This window comes from Diadema setosum, chromosome 7 (genome assembly GCF_964275005.1).
Source record: "Diadema setosum chromosome 7, eeDiaSeto1, whole genome shotgun sequence".
Taxonomy (NCBI): Eukaryota; Metazoa; Echinodermata; class Echinoidea; order Diadematoida; family Diadematidae; genus Diadema; species Diadema setosum.
In genome coordinates, this window is record NC_092691.1 from 40,699,031 (window position 1) to 40,716,917 (window position 17,887).

General features: G+C 39.9%; 1 protein-coding gene across 1 annotated transcript in view; it reads right to left on the minus strand.

Moving 5' to 3' along the window:
• The window catches only part of LOC140230806 (uncharacterized), a 114,412-nt gene that overhangs the window by 58,032 nt on the left and 38,493 nt on the right, over positions 1 to 17,887 (minus strand). The window contains exon 2 of the mRNA XM_072310948.1: positions 7,363 to 7,458. Within this exon, the coding sequence (XP_072167049.1) occupies positions 7,363 to 7,458 (96 nt within the window). The remainder of the gene's footprint in view (positions 1 to 7,362; positions 7,459 to 17,887) is intronic.

A 17,887-nucleotide genomic window follows, 5' to 3' on the forward strand; every position in this document is an offset into this window, starting at 1 on the left:
ATATATATATATATATATATATATACACGTATATATATTATATACATATATACGTATATATATGTATATATATACTGGAAACATGCAAAAAAAGGAAGCTTGCACTGAATTCTGTATCTTGCCATTTCAAAACTGAATCGGTCTTTGTATTGTTGTGTTAGTTAAGTGAAAGGTTGATGAAGTATAAGAAAATATCTCAGTCCAAATATTTCATACACTCGTACGCAGCCTCACACCGCTTTATGCAAGACTTGGGTCATTACCACTGCATGGAGATTTGTGCTAATATTGAGGGGGAAAATAACTTTCAGGAAAACGGTTTGGGGAGAGGACGAGAGCGTACCTTTATGTACGTTGGATGGGTGACGCCTTCGATCATGCATCATTTCTTTGTACGTCCTTCCAACTCCTGAGGTTAGGTTGTCAATTTAGGCTGGGGCTTAAACCCCATCGGAGTAGGACCACTAATCAGAATGATTGAACGACCATGACGTGAGTAAAGGATTCGGGAGAGAAAAATATTCTTCTACAGCCGCCTAAAAATTCAGCTTGTCACTTGAAAAGTCAGTCCCCGCTCCGCCACCGAGCTTGTCTAAAACCTACTCCCTCTTTTAAGAAATCACGTGATATGATCCTGCGTGTTTTGCCGTGTGTACCCTTTAATCTATTTAATTCATTTTTTATTCAGCATTTTCCTCACTGTTCGGCCCGGCCTCCTGGGTTCCGAGTCCGCTACCACTCAGTGGATCATGCCCCGTGCTACCTCCAAGGAATTGAGAAAGAGAAGGAGAGAGAGGGAGAGAGAGGTATTTTTCTGATCGATTTCTCTGAGGAACTCATCGCAAAAAAGCGACTGGATGAGCGAGGACGTGTCACAGCCTGGCTAGCGTGACCTTATGTCCCATTCGTTGACTACAGTACTTCGCAAGATAGACTTTGTCTACCAGTCTCTTACTGCATTGGGATTATAATTTGCACGCATCTGATATGCTCACAGCGATTCTTCACTGCGTGGGATGTCATATCATTATTGTACTCTCATGACATTTCTGTCTGAGGTCGAAGTTGAATAAGTCGTGTCTTCAATGCGCTGCATCTTGTTTGAGCTATCTATAATGCAACATTATTATGCTCAACATTATATCTTGCCTGCCTCTTTATAATCAAGTTACAGTTTAATCACAAAATTCCTCATCTATTATTATCTTTTTGCTGTATATCTGCCTCTTCACTCGTTTGAGCGACTGATCATTATAAAACTCGACGTACGTGATGACAAGATTTCAAATCTAATTTCGAAGCAGTTATACAGTAACATTTCTGTTTCAGTTCTCCGTTTCCCCAGTTTCCAATACTCGACAGGTGTGTTAACAATGGCAATTTTCCTGTTCCTTTTTTTAAATACAGTTAACCAGTGGAGAGTATTTTCCTGGTCCAGATGATTACTTCATCGTCTCGTGATTATCTTTGCTTCCTCCGGGTAACTAGTGTTAGTTTTGATGCTAAAAATCTCATCCTAATAAACGAGATGTATGTCCCGTACTTTGTTAAACAAGTTATTGAGTGAGTTGCTCAATTTAGCCTTTCATAATCATTACTTAATAACAATTTTCATGACTCATGCATAGTTATATATATATATATATATATATATATATATATATATATATATATATATATATATATATATATATATATATATATAACTCGCAAGCATTCATGTAAATAAGCTAGACATGCTAGAAAACCAGAAGTTTCCTGTTTATTACCTGGAAGAGAAAATTGGGTCTGTTTGACATTTCGAGAGGTTCAGTGAGGTGAAAAATGGCTATTCAAAGTTCATTGGCCTCTATCCCAGAGACCATTAAATTTGTGGTCGGCTTCTACACGGCTCTAACACATGACTCTGAAGCCATTATAGAGCAGCATCGCTTGCGGTAAGGCTCGAAAGGTTATCACAAAGACACTTTTACGTTCTCGATTTATTTTATTGTTCTGTTTACAACCTCCTTTCAAGAATGGACGCTTCCTTTTTGTTTTCAACTGTTGTTTATGGTACGACACAGGTGCAACGTATGAAATCTACAGGAAAATATCTTTGTTTCTTTTTAGTAAACTTTTTAAAGTTCATGTCGGTGAAGTTCTTGGTATGTAAAGTGTAAGCTTGCGTTTTTGCCTGTTTGTTTCGTATGTGTATCATATGTAGGCCCGATAGTTATATTCATGCGTGTATGTGTTTGTGTACCGTGTGTATTTGTGTTTGTGTGTGTGTGATATGTGTACGTAATGGTTATGAACAATCTGTTGTCTTTAATACCAAGATTAACTCTCCAATGTTAGGTTACATGTACACATGTTTTTGTTTGTTCGTTTGCTTTTTAATCATGGATACATGATGTGATCGCGGCTATAGCCCCGAGGGAGGTCCCCAGAGCACGTGTCTACAGGTCAGTTCAACACCCGTTCCACTACTAACAATAACCAAATCCGGCTTTAGGGAATTATGCCAAACGAGCAAGGGAGCAGTAACCTTAAATACGATATATTATTATCATTATGCAACCGTGAGAAAGGCGACAAAAACAAAGTAATTTTTTCCACTTACACCCCCTTCGTACTGCCGTGAAAAAACAAAATATGAAATTAACTGAGGTCATATCGTTCTTGATATTTTTGTGATAATCCCACTCGACTGTTTGCACAACAGAATTAGAAATAGAAATAATAAAAAAAGAAATTTTCCGAAAACATTTCGATATCGTTTTCTGTAGTAAAGGGTTTTGGCAGTAGCATATATGAAAAATCCATATTACTGCTTTATAGAATGACCAAAAAAACAAAAAACAAACTTTGCATTACTTTAAGCGTTCTCATTTTAAGGAGTAAATGATAAAGTGTCTCAACCTTAAAGAATATACACGCACGCACACGCATACACACACACACACACACACACACACACACACACACACACACTCACACACACACACATAACTATTATGGGCCCACTTGACATTTTGGGATATTGTGAATTTTAAACATGAACTATTGAATTAGATTTAGTCGCTGCCACTGAGGCAGAAATTCATCCTCCTTCAATTTCCCCCGCCAACCCAACACCTCAAGAACAGAGTGGCCCTAGCGAAAATGAAGACAGCCACGAAACGTCCTTTATCGCACCATTCTTACACCTTACCCACTCGGTGTGCTAGTGTTCAAGAAATTCGCGTGTATGCATAAATGCATTAAACGGCGGGCCAGCTGAGAGAAATGCGGCATACGGCAACCTTTAGCGGAGCGGCCCCTTTCCCGGTGCCTTCTAAGTGGGTCGGTCTTCTTTTCCGGTGAAGGCTTTTATGGGCTCACATGGCCACTTTGGTCAGCTAGTACGGAAAACACGTCTAAGAAGGAAGTTAATGGAAAAGTTGGCAGGTGTGGAAACAAAAGTTAAGATGCCAAAAGCCTGCGCGCATACTGTGGAAGCCAGCAAGGAATCTACGAGCCGATCAACCCCCCCCCCCCCACCTCATTCTCTCTCTATCCTCATAGGATTATGAACAGCTTGCAACTGTGTAGCCGTTGTGGTTTTGATTTAACCACAACAACGTACTGCTCCCTTACTGTAGCTTCTTTTTTTATATACATATTTGAGTCAAAATCCAATACATTGAGACAAAACTATGAAACCATCGTCATCATCTACTAAGGCGTCTGTAATACAGAAAGTGGTGGCCACAGCCCTTTATGCTGTGAATTTTCTGTAGTTCAAATGAAACGTGCTTTGCCCCATGGGATTTACCAAACTCTTATTATTATTCTAAATATATCTATGAGACGTTGCCTATAATACTGCGTTATCCTGTATCCAAAAAGATGTCTTACAAACTCTTTGTGTGCTTTGATATGCCGATATTAAAGCCACAAAAACCCCACAGCGTCGTATACAATGTCCAAAGCCCTCGCGTAAAAAAAGGGTCCATAATCATGTGTGCAAGATGATAAATATTGCCTTTCAGAGAATTGGCACACCAGTGTTTGAGTATGAAAACAGAATACAACTCTAGTTGATTCTACTTGTGGGAAATCAGTATAGGGACAAACAAACAAAAGAAAAGATAGACATATAATGTAGACTTATGTCAGTGTATGTCGCTGAATTTGATTACGCCATATTAAGAAATAAACACAAGGTACGCAGCTGGGAATGCAACGCCTCGGGCTATTAGACAAAAGAAAGATAATTAGCATATCAAAAGACTTTCATGTTATTGATGGCGGATAACACGAGGACATGTTCATTCGCTGAAACTAAGATTCCAACGTGTTCAATGGAAATAACAACAACGACGCAATGCATTATTAAAGACAAAAGACACGGCCGTTTTTTGGTGAATCTTTGGCCGAAGGCTGCTTGTCATTTCGACCGAATAAAAACACGCGGGATATTAAAACCGCATTGGACGTAAGGTGTGCGGCATTTGTACGCTCCTGGGGTCACCATGCCAAGCTATGCATGCCATATTGCTTAATGTAATTGGATCGCCAGAAAGCGTGCGTATCAATACTTAGATTGTAATCAGTCCACGGCTGCACTCCCACGGGTATAGCGGCCGCACCTAGAGACCATCCCCAAGTGGTCACATTTCATGCAGCTCTGCAGAAACGATCCTCCCACGTACTCGCAAGTGGTCAACAGGTTACAGGGAATTTCACTGGTGGCTTTTAAGAGAGAGGAACTATGCATTTGACGTCACTTTTTGAACGTCACCATAAAAAGAAATCCACCATAACCATCCTCCGCGCCGTAGGAATATGCCGTGATGCGCATTTTAAAAACGACAGTAAACATACTTGTATGATCTCAAGATATCAAGAAAAACAACAAACAAACATTATGGAATCCCGTATAACGATCGGAGACATGCATTATGAGACAGCCAAAACAAGTCTGTGAGAATCTTGTTATACAACATTTGTAATTATAATCATATCTTGTTTGTTCGTTTGTTAAAGTTGTTATTCTTAGTAACAAGAGATGACTTGGCTTAAATGGTACAGTTTAAGTTGAGAAAGGCCTTCAGGTTTCCAATGTTTTTAGATGGGAATCTTTTTTTAGCTAGTAAGAAATCTCTTATGAAATATGAAAAAACATACAATTATGGTTTATTTGATAGAAATTGGTTTTGAAATGGCTGAGATATCAAAAAACAAAGTGATCCTAACAAAAGGTGAGAACAACTTTTATCAAAATCGTTTTGTTCTGCTTTGTTTTGGATAACTCAGCCATTTCAAAACTGCTTTGCATGAAATAAACTTCGAATTACTAGTACTCTTAAAGTTGAATGCTCTGTAACATTTCATAAAGTGGTTTCTAAGTATCTCCCAAAAAGTTAGAGGCTGAATCCCCACCTCAACTAATACTATACCACCCCTTTAACCTATACCTGCCTCACAGTCATTTTTGAGAATGTAAAGGGGTAAGAACGTGTCATTTGAATTTTATGCACAAAAAAAAGAAACAAAGAATATTTCTAGGCTAATAGGATTCTTGGCGCCAATAGGTAGCACATACACCCTAAAAGCATTAGCCCATGAAAATTCCATTGATATAACAAAACCTATTACACAAGAAACAGAACAAAGGTAGAAACTAAGCACATCTGGAGGCCAATAAGGATATTTTGGCGCTTGCATAAAATGAACACTTCGTTGTTCGATTTTCTTTTACTTAAATCTTCGAAATTCACCTATGTTACCAATGTTGGTAAACAAAATCACAGTAAGATCCCGAGCTAACCAAAGAAAAACACTCCAATAGCATCTATATGGTTGCTATGCAATTAATAGATAACCAATTACGATACATTTCGCAAACTGAGGTAAGATGAAGGCACTGGGGAATTTCAAGGTCGTTTTGTGAAAAACGCTTCATTGACTACAGAGCAGACATAGTAATCGTCGAAAATATTTTATATCTGTTGTTTGTTTCTCCGGATACAATGGTTATATTCTTTTTTTCTTATATTTTGCCTTACATCTCATTGGCAGGAACCCCAAAAAGATGGGTTTAAATCCTGGATCTTGCTAAAACATCCAAAAACGAACACAAGGTGACACGCTAGCTTATGCAGGGTCTGTAATGCGGCTATTTCGCGTTTGTTTTCGTCCATGGACTAAACATACACCATACATGGATTTGTGCTTGTGTATGAAGTCAGACCATTGTTCATCTAGCGATCATTTCGCGCCGTGCAGCACAAAACGTCTGATTGATGCAATCTTTACTGGAGACAGAAAAACATTTTAGTAAGCAAACCCATGGTGAGGTTTTAAAATCCTAGCAGTAATACAGCAATGAAATCTGTTCGTTATTTTTTATTATAATGCACGTGACTTGCTTGTTTGTGCCCCCAATCAATACTTATGTTTCCGACGCAGTGGAATAAATGATGTAAACAAAAACAACACAGCATTATAGACTTATATCCTTGGTAAAAGAGAGAGCTAAGACAACTTGTATGCACTCATATCCAAGATGAGACTCGATACGAGTGGCGACACAACGTGGAGGACTTTGGGGCTCCTTGTTGACGACGTGAAGTAAGGTGTGATGACGTCATGGTGAAAGCACTGCGCACGCCTCACATCACCTTCCTATATCCATTGCCCAAGTAAACTCTTTCATTACCGGAGCCAACCAGGACACACGAAATGGCAATGGCTTTTGGAGGTCATGTGAATGTAATGAGTACGTTGTACGCTATTCCCCCCCCCCCCCCCCCCACTATCTTACTTAAGGAGACTGCGCGGGAGGATGCGCGGGTGTTTCGTTTTCATGGCGTCACAGCCGAACTCAAAAAGATGTGGTGACAATAGAAAAAAAAAAGGCTTCTCGTAAACTCACAGGTTATAAGATTGGTTATCGACGTTTTAATCGATGCATGTCCTTTTGTCACCACTAGACAATTAGCATGTCTATAACCTTTGTGGTTACTGCTAATAATGCTGAAGTTTTTTTTTTTTTTTTTTTTTTTGATAATGTCCATAACGAATACAGTGGCTAGAATAATCGTATACAAACGATAATACCCTTACGTTGAAAACTTATATATAGCCCTATAAAACCAGCTGGTCCTTGTTGCAAATGAATTGCAATAAACATAAGTCATATATAAAACACAAGTCTCTGAATACCCGATTCTGATTGGCCGATACCTGACCTACGGTTGGTTTCCTGACTTATGTTTTTCTGCATCTTTCTATGCAATGGGGCCCTGGATTATTTCGGCAACTTGCAGCATAAGTCTGCTCGAGGCTGCTCACGGCAGTGATTAAGAAAGCGGAAGTATATATAGGGCTTACCTGGATTTCTCTTGTGTGATACATGATAATGAGGAACAGAAGTCCCATAGTGGAAGCGCTGATCATGGACTTGAGGATAAACGAATACACAGATTCCTGGTAACAGAAGAAAAAAAGAAGGAAAGATTACAAAGTCAGCACAAACAAGTCAAAATGTCGAGTCATAATTATGTCATGGCGATAGACAACAAAATGAAATAGAAAAATCAGTTGAGAATCTCACTCATCGAATATTCAAAAATGGCCTTGCTACAACTTCGAGAAGGTAAGATGATTGCTCCTCCTGCTCATGTTCTCATCTCAAAAACCAGAACAAAACGACAAAATTTAAATATTCGAACATTCTTTTTTTTTTTCAGCTGTAATTAGTTTATGAATGGACTCTGGTCAAATATTGATAGAATATGCACATATGAATTAAATGCAAAGTTGATTCGTGCTCTAGGAATACACTTGTCGGAAAAGGCATGCCAGAATAATATTCTCTCTCTCTCTCTCTCTCTCTCTCTTTCTCTCTAACTTATTGGATGTCTGCAAAAAAGCAAAAATATACACGCATAACATCGACATTGAATCAGGCATGATTTTTAGATCACGTTCACAAAAGATAACACCGGTATCCAAATATAGACAGTAGACTGCCCATATGTCAAGATTATCTCGTTTAATCGCTATTTACAGGCTCGGTCACGTTCCCAAAATCGACGGATTTCCATGGCTGTGTAATAGTGCCTTGAACTGCACGTTTGATACCCCGCACGCGGATTTTCCCAGGCATGCAGTGAGGTCGTTTGAGAGTGATTATTAGGGGCGCGCACGCAGACTTTATTGGATGACTGAAAGATGGGCCTCATCGAAATATTTACCGAAGTGTTTGCTTAGGCTATGACATCACAATCATCCTTCTCGTACACATTATTGAGTGCAAAACAAGGACTATACGCTCGAAATCTCTTTTACTTTTACTTTCTATTTTTTTGTTTTTGGAGGTTGTGAATATTACGGCCAGTTGTTCCTCACACACCCAAACAGTGTGATTTAACTCATGACGCGCTGTCGTATTTTTTTTTTCTTCATCGGATCAACTTAAATAGTTTTCATTGCAATCTTACTTGGAGTTTTGAGTATCTGCACCCACCATAGAGCATGGTAAGAACACGCGTATGTGATGGATCATACTGTCTTCACACTGATGACAATACGCTTGGTTTTATGTTTTCTGTATTTCTTCCCTAACGTGCTATTTCTAGCTATATGGTACGTGGGGGTACCTGTTATACCTTCTCTTCATGACTTCCTATGACGTCACACCAGGACACGTTGTCCATGGCAACACAAATACTAAGGAAAAATCTCTCGTGTTGCAGAGGCAGACAATTCATTCGTTTTCGCTGCTAATTTATGTTTTTACATTCTCAACCAGCAACTAATCGCGGTGATACGGCGATGGAATAACTTCACTTTATTCTTGCTCATTTCCTATCACACACGAATGAGCAATTTTGAACAAGATGGGATTCATTCAATGTATGGCGTTTCAGTGAAGGTCAGATACATCTTATATACTACCATTTTCTTTAAGATCTGTAAAGGTACAATGCTACTCCTCTACTTCCGTTTGAAGTATCGACTGACTATATAAATATATATATATATATATATATATATATATATATATATATATCAGCAGATGGACGAGTTTTTCCCCTCTACTTAAACCACGAAAGGTCGTTGGTTTGGAAGGCATGCTGTTACGTCCAAGACTGCTTTCCTGCAAGTTGCAAGGAACAATCGTTAGTACTGACGTATTTAAGACTGTCCTGTTTGGATCACTTGGAACGATTTGATACATAGCGCGTGTAAGTAATTCCTTGTAATCAATGCACAACATGTGTTATTCAAACACCCCCCCCCCCCCCAAAAAAAAAAAAAAAAATGGGGGGGGGGGAGGTAGACTCACTTCAACAACATTTTTTTTTTCCTGGCTACATAATATTATGTCTTACTCTGTTTTATCCTCATACCATATTCACATTCTTAAGAATATCACTGTAGTCGGACGAGAAAAATTTTCCTAACTTGGAAATACCATCACGTACACCTGTGTATAGGCAAAGGACAGAGTGCTGGTGTTACACGTGATACTCTGTTCATCAGCGAACGTGCATTGGCTTTCAAAGAACAAGAGAGAGAGAGAATGGATGAAGAGAGGGGCAGTCACCATGGCTACATCATCAATCAGATGTTTGGCTACGCCAAAAGGACAGCATCTCTCTGTAAGGCTTGGTTCTGCGTGTGATTTGTTTCATGTTCGTGGAGCTTCATAACAATGTCGTGGGTAGAAGCATTATGGGGAGGATGGTGTGTCATCTTCCAGAGGGGACTCCAATCATACCGGGTATAGGCCCTACATGCAAATAAGTGACGATTCATTATTTCACGAGATATCACTGTTCTTTCACCTCCGTGGTTACATGTCAACTGCCGCCAATGTTACAAAAGAGAACACTAGAGATTTCCAGTAGCATAATTTGATTATTATTTGCATTAAACGAGAAACCCCCTCCCCTACTCCCGATTTGTGTCCTTGTAAGTGGCACACGTTATCAAAATGTTGTAACTATGCCCATAGTACCATTTTGTAAACGCTGTTATTACAATTGATGTTTTATGGGACATATCGCTGTAAGTGTGTCTGAGTGTGTGTGTGTGTGTGTGTGTGTGCGCGCGCCAGCGAGCGCACCGAGAACTGAGGTTTTTGATTTGACGCTTGATCAACCCTGTGTCACAATGATTTTAAATGACATCTGATTAAATCCTGTTCTTATCTGCATCAGTACTCAACTGCCTGAGTGTTTATTTCTTGTACGCTTACTCCATGCATTGCAAAGTGTGTGCTATAGTGCTCTCCGCTTCTGCATGCACTGTGGCTTGTTATGCTTGGTATATCACTCTGTGCACAGTTGCTCTGATAGGTCAGTTACATGTATTTCCCGGCTGCGTATAACCTGCACGGAAGTCCAGAAGGGCACTGAAACAGGACATTATAAGAGATTAGTGAGATGGAGAGAGACATAGAGAAAGCCAAAGGGAAATATAGGGAGAAAGAAAGGGAGATAAAAGGCGAGAGAGAGAAAGAGAGGCAGGTACAGGGAGAATGAATAATGTGTGTACATGTCATGCATGTGTGTGTGTGTGTGTGTGTGTGTGTGTGTGTGTGTGTGTGTGTGTGTCCATGTGTGTGCATGTGTTTGCGTGTGAAGAGAAAGAATGTAAAGAATGGCGTCATGGCTAGAAATAAACCGCTGAACAACAGACTATGATCGGACAGGATTGTTTTTCTAAAATTCTCGATGCAGATCTTAAGGCAAATCCAAGTCGTTTTGGAGACTGACAAAGTCCATAGCTTTGTCTATACTGCAATGAACGATTGTTATTTATTTCGACTTGAATCGTTTTTATTTACAATCACAGATGAGATAGACTTAGATATACAATGTCATGTAGTTCGCCCAGGTACGACGGGGCTTGGAAACAGCTTACCGTCTACCCCGCCGGTTTGTTGGCGGAAGGCACTCACGGGGTGCACTTGATTTTCGTGGAATTCTACATCGTTTATTGGAACTGAATTTGACATTTGAGGGACAGGGTTGGAGATATATTTGGGCGTCTGATAAATAGACGCACTAATCCATTAAAGTAAGAATGTCAGCAAAGACATAATTGACCTGATTCTACGGGAAAACACTTTCTCTTGATGTGCATACTAAAATCTAATTAAACTCATTTCTGTGGGGTTTTTTTTCACTGAGACGCTACACACAATTTGGCAATTACGTTCAATACTTGAGGGTAGAATGACAAGGCCTCATTCCACCTACTTTCCTGTTTTATCAACTTTTCAAATTGTAGGAATCTACTCGCCAGTCTTAACGTAGTATTTACTTGTAAAGGTCCAGTATTAATAATAACATTGTAAAACCATCCATACCCTGACAAACGAAACAGTTCTAAATAGACACTACGACAGCCGTATCTTTCGTATCCCTCCTAATATTGGCTTACGTCAGCTGGTTTTCCTCGTAGCCTGAAATAACCCAGAAACTCTGAGGAAACTACCTATAGCAAGAATGTTTTGGCTTGGGCAAGAAATACGAAAAACAAGATAGTAGCGAGAAGGACTGTGGACGATGGGGAAATTTTCACATAACCCTTTCAGAAAAGCGTCGATAGATTGACAGAGCTGACAGGTTTGACACTACACACTGGAATTATATACCATAGATGGGTCTAATCAATATAATAGGCCTCGGAGAAACCAGGGAGGTGGGGAAACCATGCGTTACCTGATTCCACATGGAGAAAATGGAATTAGTGGTGATAAATAGCCTCACCAAATGCATAGAGGTTTGATTGGTTGCGCATCATTGTCTCTCTCTTTCCTTCCTCATTTTGGTATTTCACGATGCGGTAGCATTCTTTTCATCCTCTCCCTCCAATTTTGTTTTCACCTTTCTTTCATTATTTTTAGACTTGCCAGTCTACGAAGGGTGTAGTGATTATACTAGCAATAAATTACCCTCATTCTTTTGGATATCACACAGAATATCACTCAACCAGAATAAATAGGAGTGAGACGACAACTTGTCCCACGTGTAAAAAATTGATGAACCAAGGGAGCTTTCATATTGCCGACAGATTCCTAGTTCAACTTCACGCAACGATTCTCAATATGCTAACGATAAGATCATTGTACTAACTTAATATCTACTGCTGATGTCAAAAAGAGCAATTTAACAAAACAAAGCAAGTTATATGCCCTAATTCTTTTCAGCGATTAATGAATTCATTATAACAATTACTATTCAGTAGAATGAAATTGTCTATATAAATGCCTTTTAAGTTATAATATATACTATGTTATACTGAGATTGCACACAATACATACTGTAAATGTTATTGTGCAAATATTCGACATATAAAACAATATCAATGTTTGTTCAATAGCTATGACTATGCATAATTTCAACATTCTCAAAGTTTTTTAGTGTGTGTGTGTATTAAAGAGAGTGAGAAAGAGAGAAAGAGAGTGTGTGTGTGTGTGTGTGTGTGTGTGTGTGTGCGTGCGCGTGTGTGTGTGGTAAGTCTTTGCCAAGTTCCGAAGAGGAATTGTTTGCACTCGAGCCGAGGCTAACAGCAGATCATGATCAGATGAAAAGGTAACCGAATGCCTGGTCTCCCTATAGTCGTCACTATTCGACCGCCTGTTCCCTCGTGGATCGGGACGGAAATTCAATGAAGATGCCTGCCCCCTCCCTCCCCCCCCCCCCCCCACCACCAGCGCTGATGGCTAGCGCAGCCTCGTGCAGGCAAAGCAAACATAATTAGGTGGTTAAATTGGAGGTAAATCTTCAGATATTTTGCACGCTAGCGTCCCATTCAAGTCTCCGTCAAGGGACTCGTCTGTGTGTCTGTGATAATACACACGTCCCACGACGAAGGAATACCAGCATTAAAGGTCGTGCTATTCCAACGTTACTCCCCCCCCCCCCCCATCATCGTCTGATCGTCTTGATTTGTCAGTAACCACATCAATTGATACACATTTCCTACGTCATACTGTGCATATTAGAGAAAAGCTCCACATTAAGTCCACACTATAGTATTTTGTTCTAACATGCAGTTTGGCAAGTAATGCAACGCAATCCTACACATGCTTCCTGAGATACCAATCTTCTCTATAGACATAACAACAAACAGGCTTGAAAAAGAACTACATGTCATGTAACTCCCTTTTACAAATACTCTGATCAGAGATACATGTATATTGCTTCAAAAGGAAGGTGGGAGAGGGATTTTATAATTTGCTCGATTATGAATGATTAAACCAAGACGTAATTGCTTTAAACTGCAGATGTGGCCTTTACTTCCTCTTGCAGTCTGTTTTCCCGCCTTTGATTGACGTCATAGAGGGCCCTATGACATCATCAAAGCCCAATCGCAAAGTATGATCAGATCACTCGACAGATAGGGTTGCATCTTTGCTCCCGCTCGATCTCGCCACGTCGACACAGGTTGTCGATGACACACGGGTGTCAAGATTAAAAATGGTCGGGGGAGCGGAACGCTCACGAGGTATGACCCGTGCATTGAGCAAATTTGGGGGAAAGGGGAGGGGGCTGGTGGAGAAGGTACCCTAAATGGCCGATGACATGGAGTCGAACAGTAACTGCTCGCGTCATAACAGTTTTATGATTTCACTGATGTTCCTCTCATAGTTACAGCATGGATTAAAAAAAATGCAGAATACCTAAGCCTAACGAAAAAAAAATAATAATAATGTTTAAAGGTCGACATTACAACCGAAGCACGGATGGTGTATTGATGATTGATACTGAGGGTGGGTAAGTTCTGTGTCATTATGCTCGTTGGATGCACACCATGCCGTAGGAAAGGTCGCGGAAGCTGTTTACGCCGTTCTACAATGTCTGCGGGGGTATTGCATTTCATGAGCGAGCTTCTGTTCGATATTAAAATCCTGACTCCCTGCCGAAGTCTGGCCAAGACGAACCCTGTCACAACATGCTTCCAGCCAGGCACGTGGGAATCGCAATTGAGCGAAACAGGAGACATGATGGAAATTGAACGTGTGATGAGAGGATTACAGCAATTTATGACACAAAGGAGATAGTCATCGACCTCTTTAGAGTACAGACCAAGATCACCTGACATTTACCTCACAGACACCTGAAGAGAAGATCCCTCAAAAACGCTGCTTTTCCACTTGGTCCTTTATTCTACTTCTGATTCTCCTTAGAAACAAACTATTGTCTCCCAATTACAAGTCTTCATGAATTAAAAGAACACGTTTTCCGTAGTGATGAAAAAATTATAAAAGCCAGCACTAACAACATCATGACCATTGCATCAACAAACAGTCCACATAAGTGCATTGCAAGAGTGAGTTCGTGGGACTACACAAGCCACGTACGCCGCAATGAAATTGGTTGATAGATTACGGTACAAGTTGATATGATTCGGTTTTGTATCGTCTCATCTTTCTAAATGTCATAGTATGGCACCTAGCGAAATTAAAGCACACAAAGCTGACGCCTGAAGCTACAGAGAAACACGACTGAAGACTCGATGGTCTTGCATTGCAAGCTGAAGAAGAGAGATGGACAACGGAGAGATCGGTGAAAAGGACAGATTGAAGACATGAATGAACGAACACACAAAAAGGACAGCAAGTTGAAATCATGGAAGGAATGACAAGCTAGTATAACGTTGAATGGGTGGGGATGCAATATGGAGAGAGCAGGCGGGAATTAAAACATACCTTGCTAAGTTTCATAGTCATGAAACACTTGTGCTATTGTTATTTTCACATACCGAAAAAATGCAAACATTTCGGAATATTTTTTATATAATTATGTATATAGATAATATATATATATATTATATGTATGTGTTTGTGTGTATATATATGTGTGTGTATTTATTTATTTACACATTCTTCTTCCCCCCCCCCCCACTTTTTTAAACTTCTCTTTGTCTATCTACATACATCGGCCTCATCTGTTCATTTTTGTTGAATCTTTCAGTACCGAATTCACCATCTGGGTCCAATGCCTGTTTTGCGTTTGTGAAATTTTCACATCTACAGCAGCTGAGGTCATCCGACCTTTTCTCCCAGGGCCTACTGTCGGGACTTGAATTGTAAAATCGCCTGCCAAGAATGCAACACTTAAACCACTGTCTCTTTTTTTTTTCTTTTAACTTATCAAAAAGTCTTACTTCGTCTCCATGGGATTCGGCGGGACGTCACTACAGTACAACTGGGAAAAAACAAGCTTTGAAATGTGCTGATTTGCAAAGTTTAATCAAATTTAGACAGAATCCGGGGGATTGTCGTGAAAAAAAGAGGTGGAAATGTCAACAAATACCACTTAGATTTGAGGGGAAAATTGAAATCTTAAAACAAGCCATGCGCATGCAAAGCCCTATATACATTCATCGCGTTGGCTCGAGCTGGCATTCCCTATTCCACCTCGCACCAGCACCCCATCTCCCCCCCCCCCCCCCAAAAAAAAAAAAAAAATAAAATAAAACGCTCCAGCAGAGAGAACATTCTTGTCTTCAGTGGGATCATTGGAGAACTTCTTGAAGAAAATAATGAGGAAAAAAGAGATGGTGACATCATAGATACGGGAAGACGTGAAAAAAGAAAGAAACATAACGTTTGGCGGACGAAAAAATGGAGGTTGATTGATGCAAGATTAATTGGAGAAGTAACTATATAGAGAATTCTAGACACTGTTAACCATAATTATCGTTGCCTCAAGCTAAAAAGAAAATGTATAATGATGATCATTTCGATGATATACACGTTTAAGAATACGGAAGCTTCGAGTGAAGGGCTTTCACCATTAAAATATAAATTTAATCGTGTTACTCGATGAATTATTATTGAGCTATTTCCTGTTGATTCAAACCTTACGACCGATATAATCAGTTACTTTAACCAAAGGAATATTGTCTTTTGAAAAAAGGAATAACTGATAACGACCGGGAATTTAATTACTCATCAAAGATAAATGAATTAAATCTCAGAACCATTTCCCTTTAGAGATAAAGTTGTTGCTAACAATCGATGTATACAAACCTGCTTGGTTACATTGTTTGGATCTAGAGGGTATGATATAGAGCCTGCTTATCCTATGTCCGTGAGAGAGACAAACTGAAAAAAAAAATCAGAGGAGGGGCAATCATATTTCGTCAGAATTTTGCTGGGCGGATCTTTTTCGAAACACGAGAGAAGTTATTGGATATGCAGTGATGTTATGAAATACGAACAGTGTTACGTGATACTCTTTTATTTCGTTCATACAAAGGAAGGAAAACACAACAACAACATGTACAGACAAATGTGTCTGCTGTTTATTGTCCAAGACCTATTATTTTGTCTTCCTGGCTGTCACGGCCGCCGAGGGGATACAATGACGCAGTCTTGGGGGCAGGCCCGGGGTCCGCCAACCCTCCTGACATCGGGAGGGCGATCGATGTGGATCAAGCTAATATCCCCCCTTCGTTATGCACACCGCATAGCTCGAGCTCGACATGCCGTCTTCCGCTGTGCTTGGAATATTTATGCAAACAATCGCCTGCTCTTGAAAGGCCATTTCATGCTAATGAAGCGTGCCTGTCTAAAAATCTACCGGGGGAAAACAGAGCGGTAGGGGGAGAGAGGGAGGGAGGGGGAGATGGAGGAGGGGAGAAAAAGTGTATGAACAAACGAGTAACCAAGGGGAAAAGAGGTGAGGAAGAAGGGTAAGCGGGTAAAGAAGAGGAGTGATGGGAGTGGAGGAAAAAAAGAGCGGGGCATGGATGACAAAACGGGATGAAAGCGTGAATAAGGTGAGAGCGGGGGGGGGGGGGAGGGAGAGGGCTAAAACGAGAGGAGAGGAAGAAGACGATAGAGAAGACAGAGAATATAAAAATATATTCCTATATATAAATATTATAACTATAAACCCGATTTGCGCCTATAGGGATCGAACTCGGAATGCTGTAATAGGTGAAATATACAGAGATCACATCCCTGCCTCTATACCCCAATATGCGACAGGTGTTTTACTCCCTCCGTGAATAGGAGGCAAAACTGAACACAAGAATGACCACATCGAATTACACACAGACACCCAGGAACTCTGTGTCACACTCAAAATCGTTTTTTTATCGTGACGTCCGCGGCGTTTCTTGTCTCTTCCCACCTTAAAATCAATCAGCAATTGCTGATGACAGGAAAAAACAGCAGTCCGGGGCCGAAAATAAATCGAATGGCGTCACATTTTGAAAGATAATGTATTTCTCTCTCATTGTTTGCTCACGTAATGACCAGGGCACAATTACTGCACCTCTTGTATTAAAAGTAACCTACTCATGAATCATACTGCGACAGGATGTAATGGCAAAAATAGTCATAAAGATTATATCACTTGTCATTCTTGTGGTTCAGTATTTTCTTCAGTGACATTTTAAAATAGCAATGTAAAACGATGATGATGATGATGATAATGATAATAATGATAATGATAATAATAATAATAATTATAATCACCATCATCATCATAATAATAATAATAATAATAATCATAATAATAACAATGTTGTTATTGTTGTTAAGCAGATTCTCTCAGTTTTCTCTGTCCTAATCTACTGATTAATGCCTAAACGGGATGTTTCATCCAAAAAATGAGATAAACGGAGGGAATTCGATGATATCAATCAAAATTTTAACATAGTTTTAAAACGCGACCTCTGGACACCGTGCGACCACAGGGGCTTATTGTGTCAAATGGAGCCAGTGTAATGTGGACTGCACTATTGATTGTTTGAGTGTTTGGCGACGGCAAGAAAAACACGCGTGTGTGAATTTCAACACCGCTTTTGTTGTTAATTACCAACTGTGTACAAAGTTGGTCTGGTGAAAACGTAAACAGCTATAAACAAATGATATCTGATT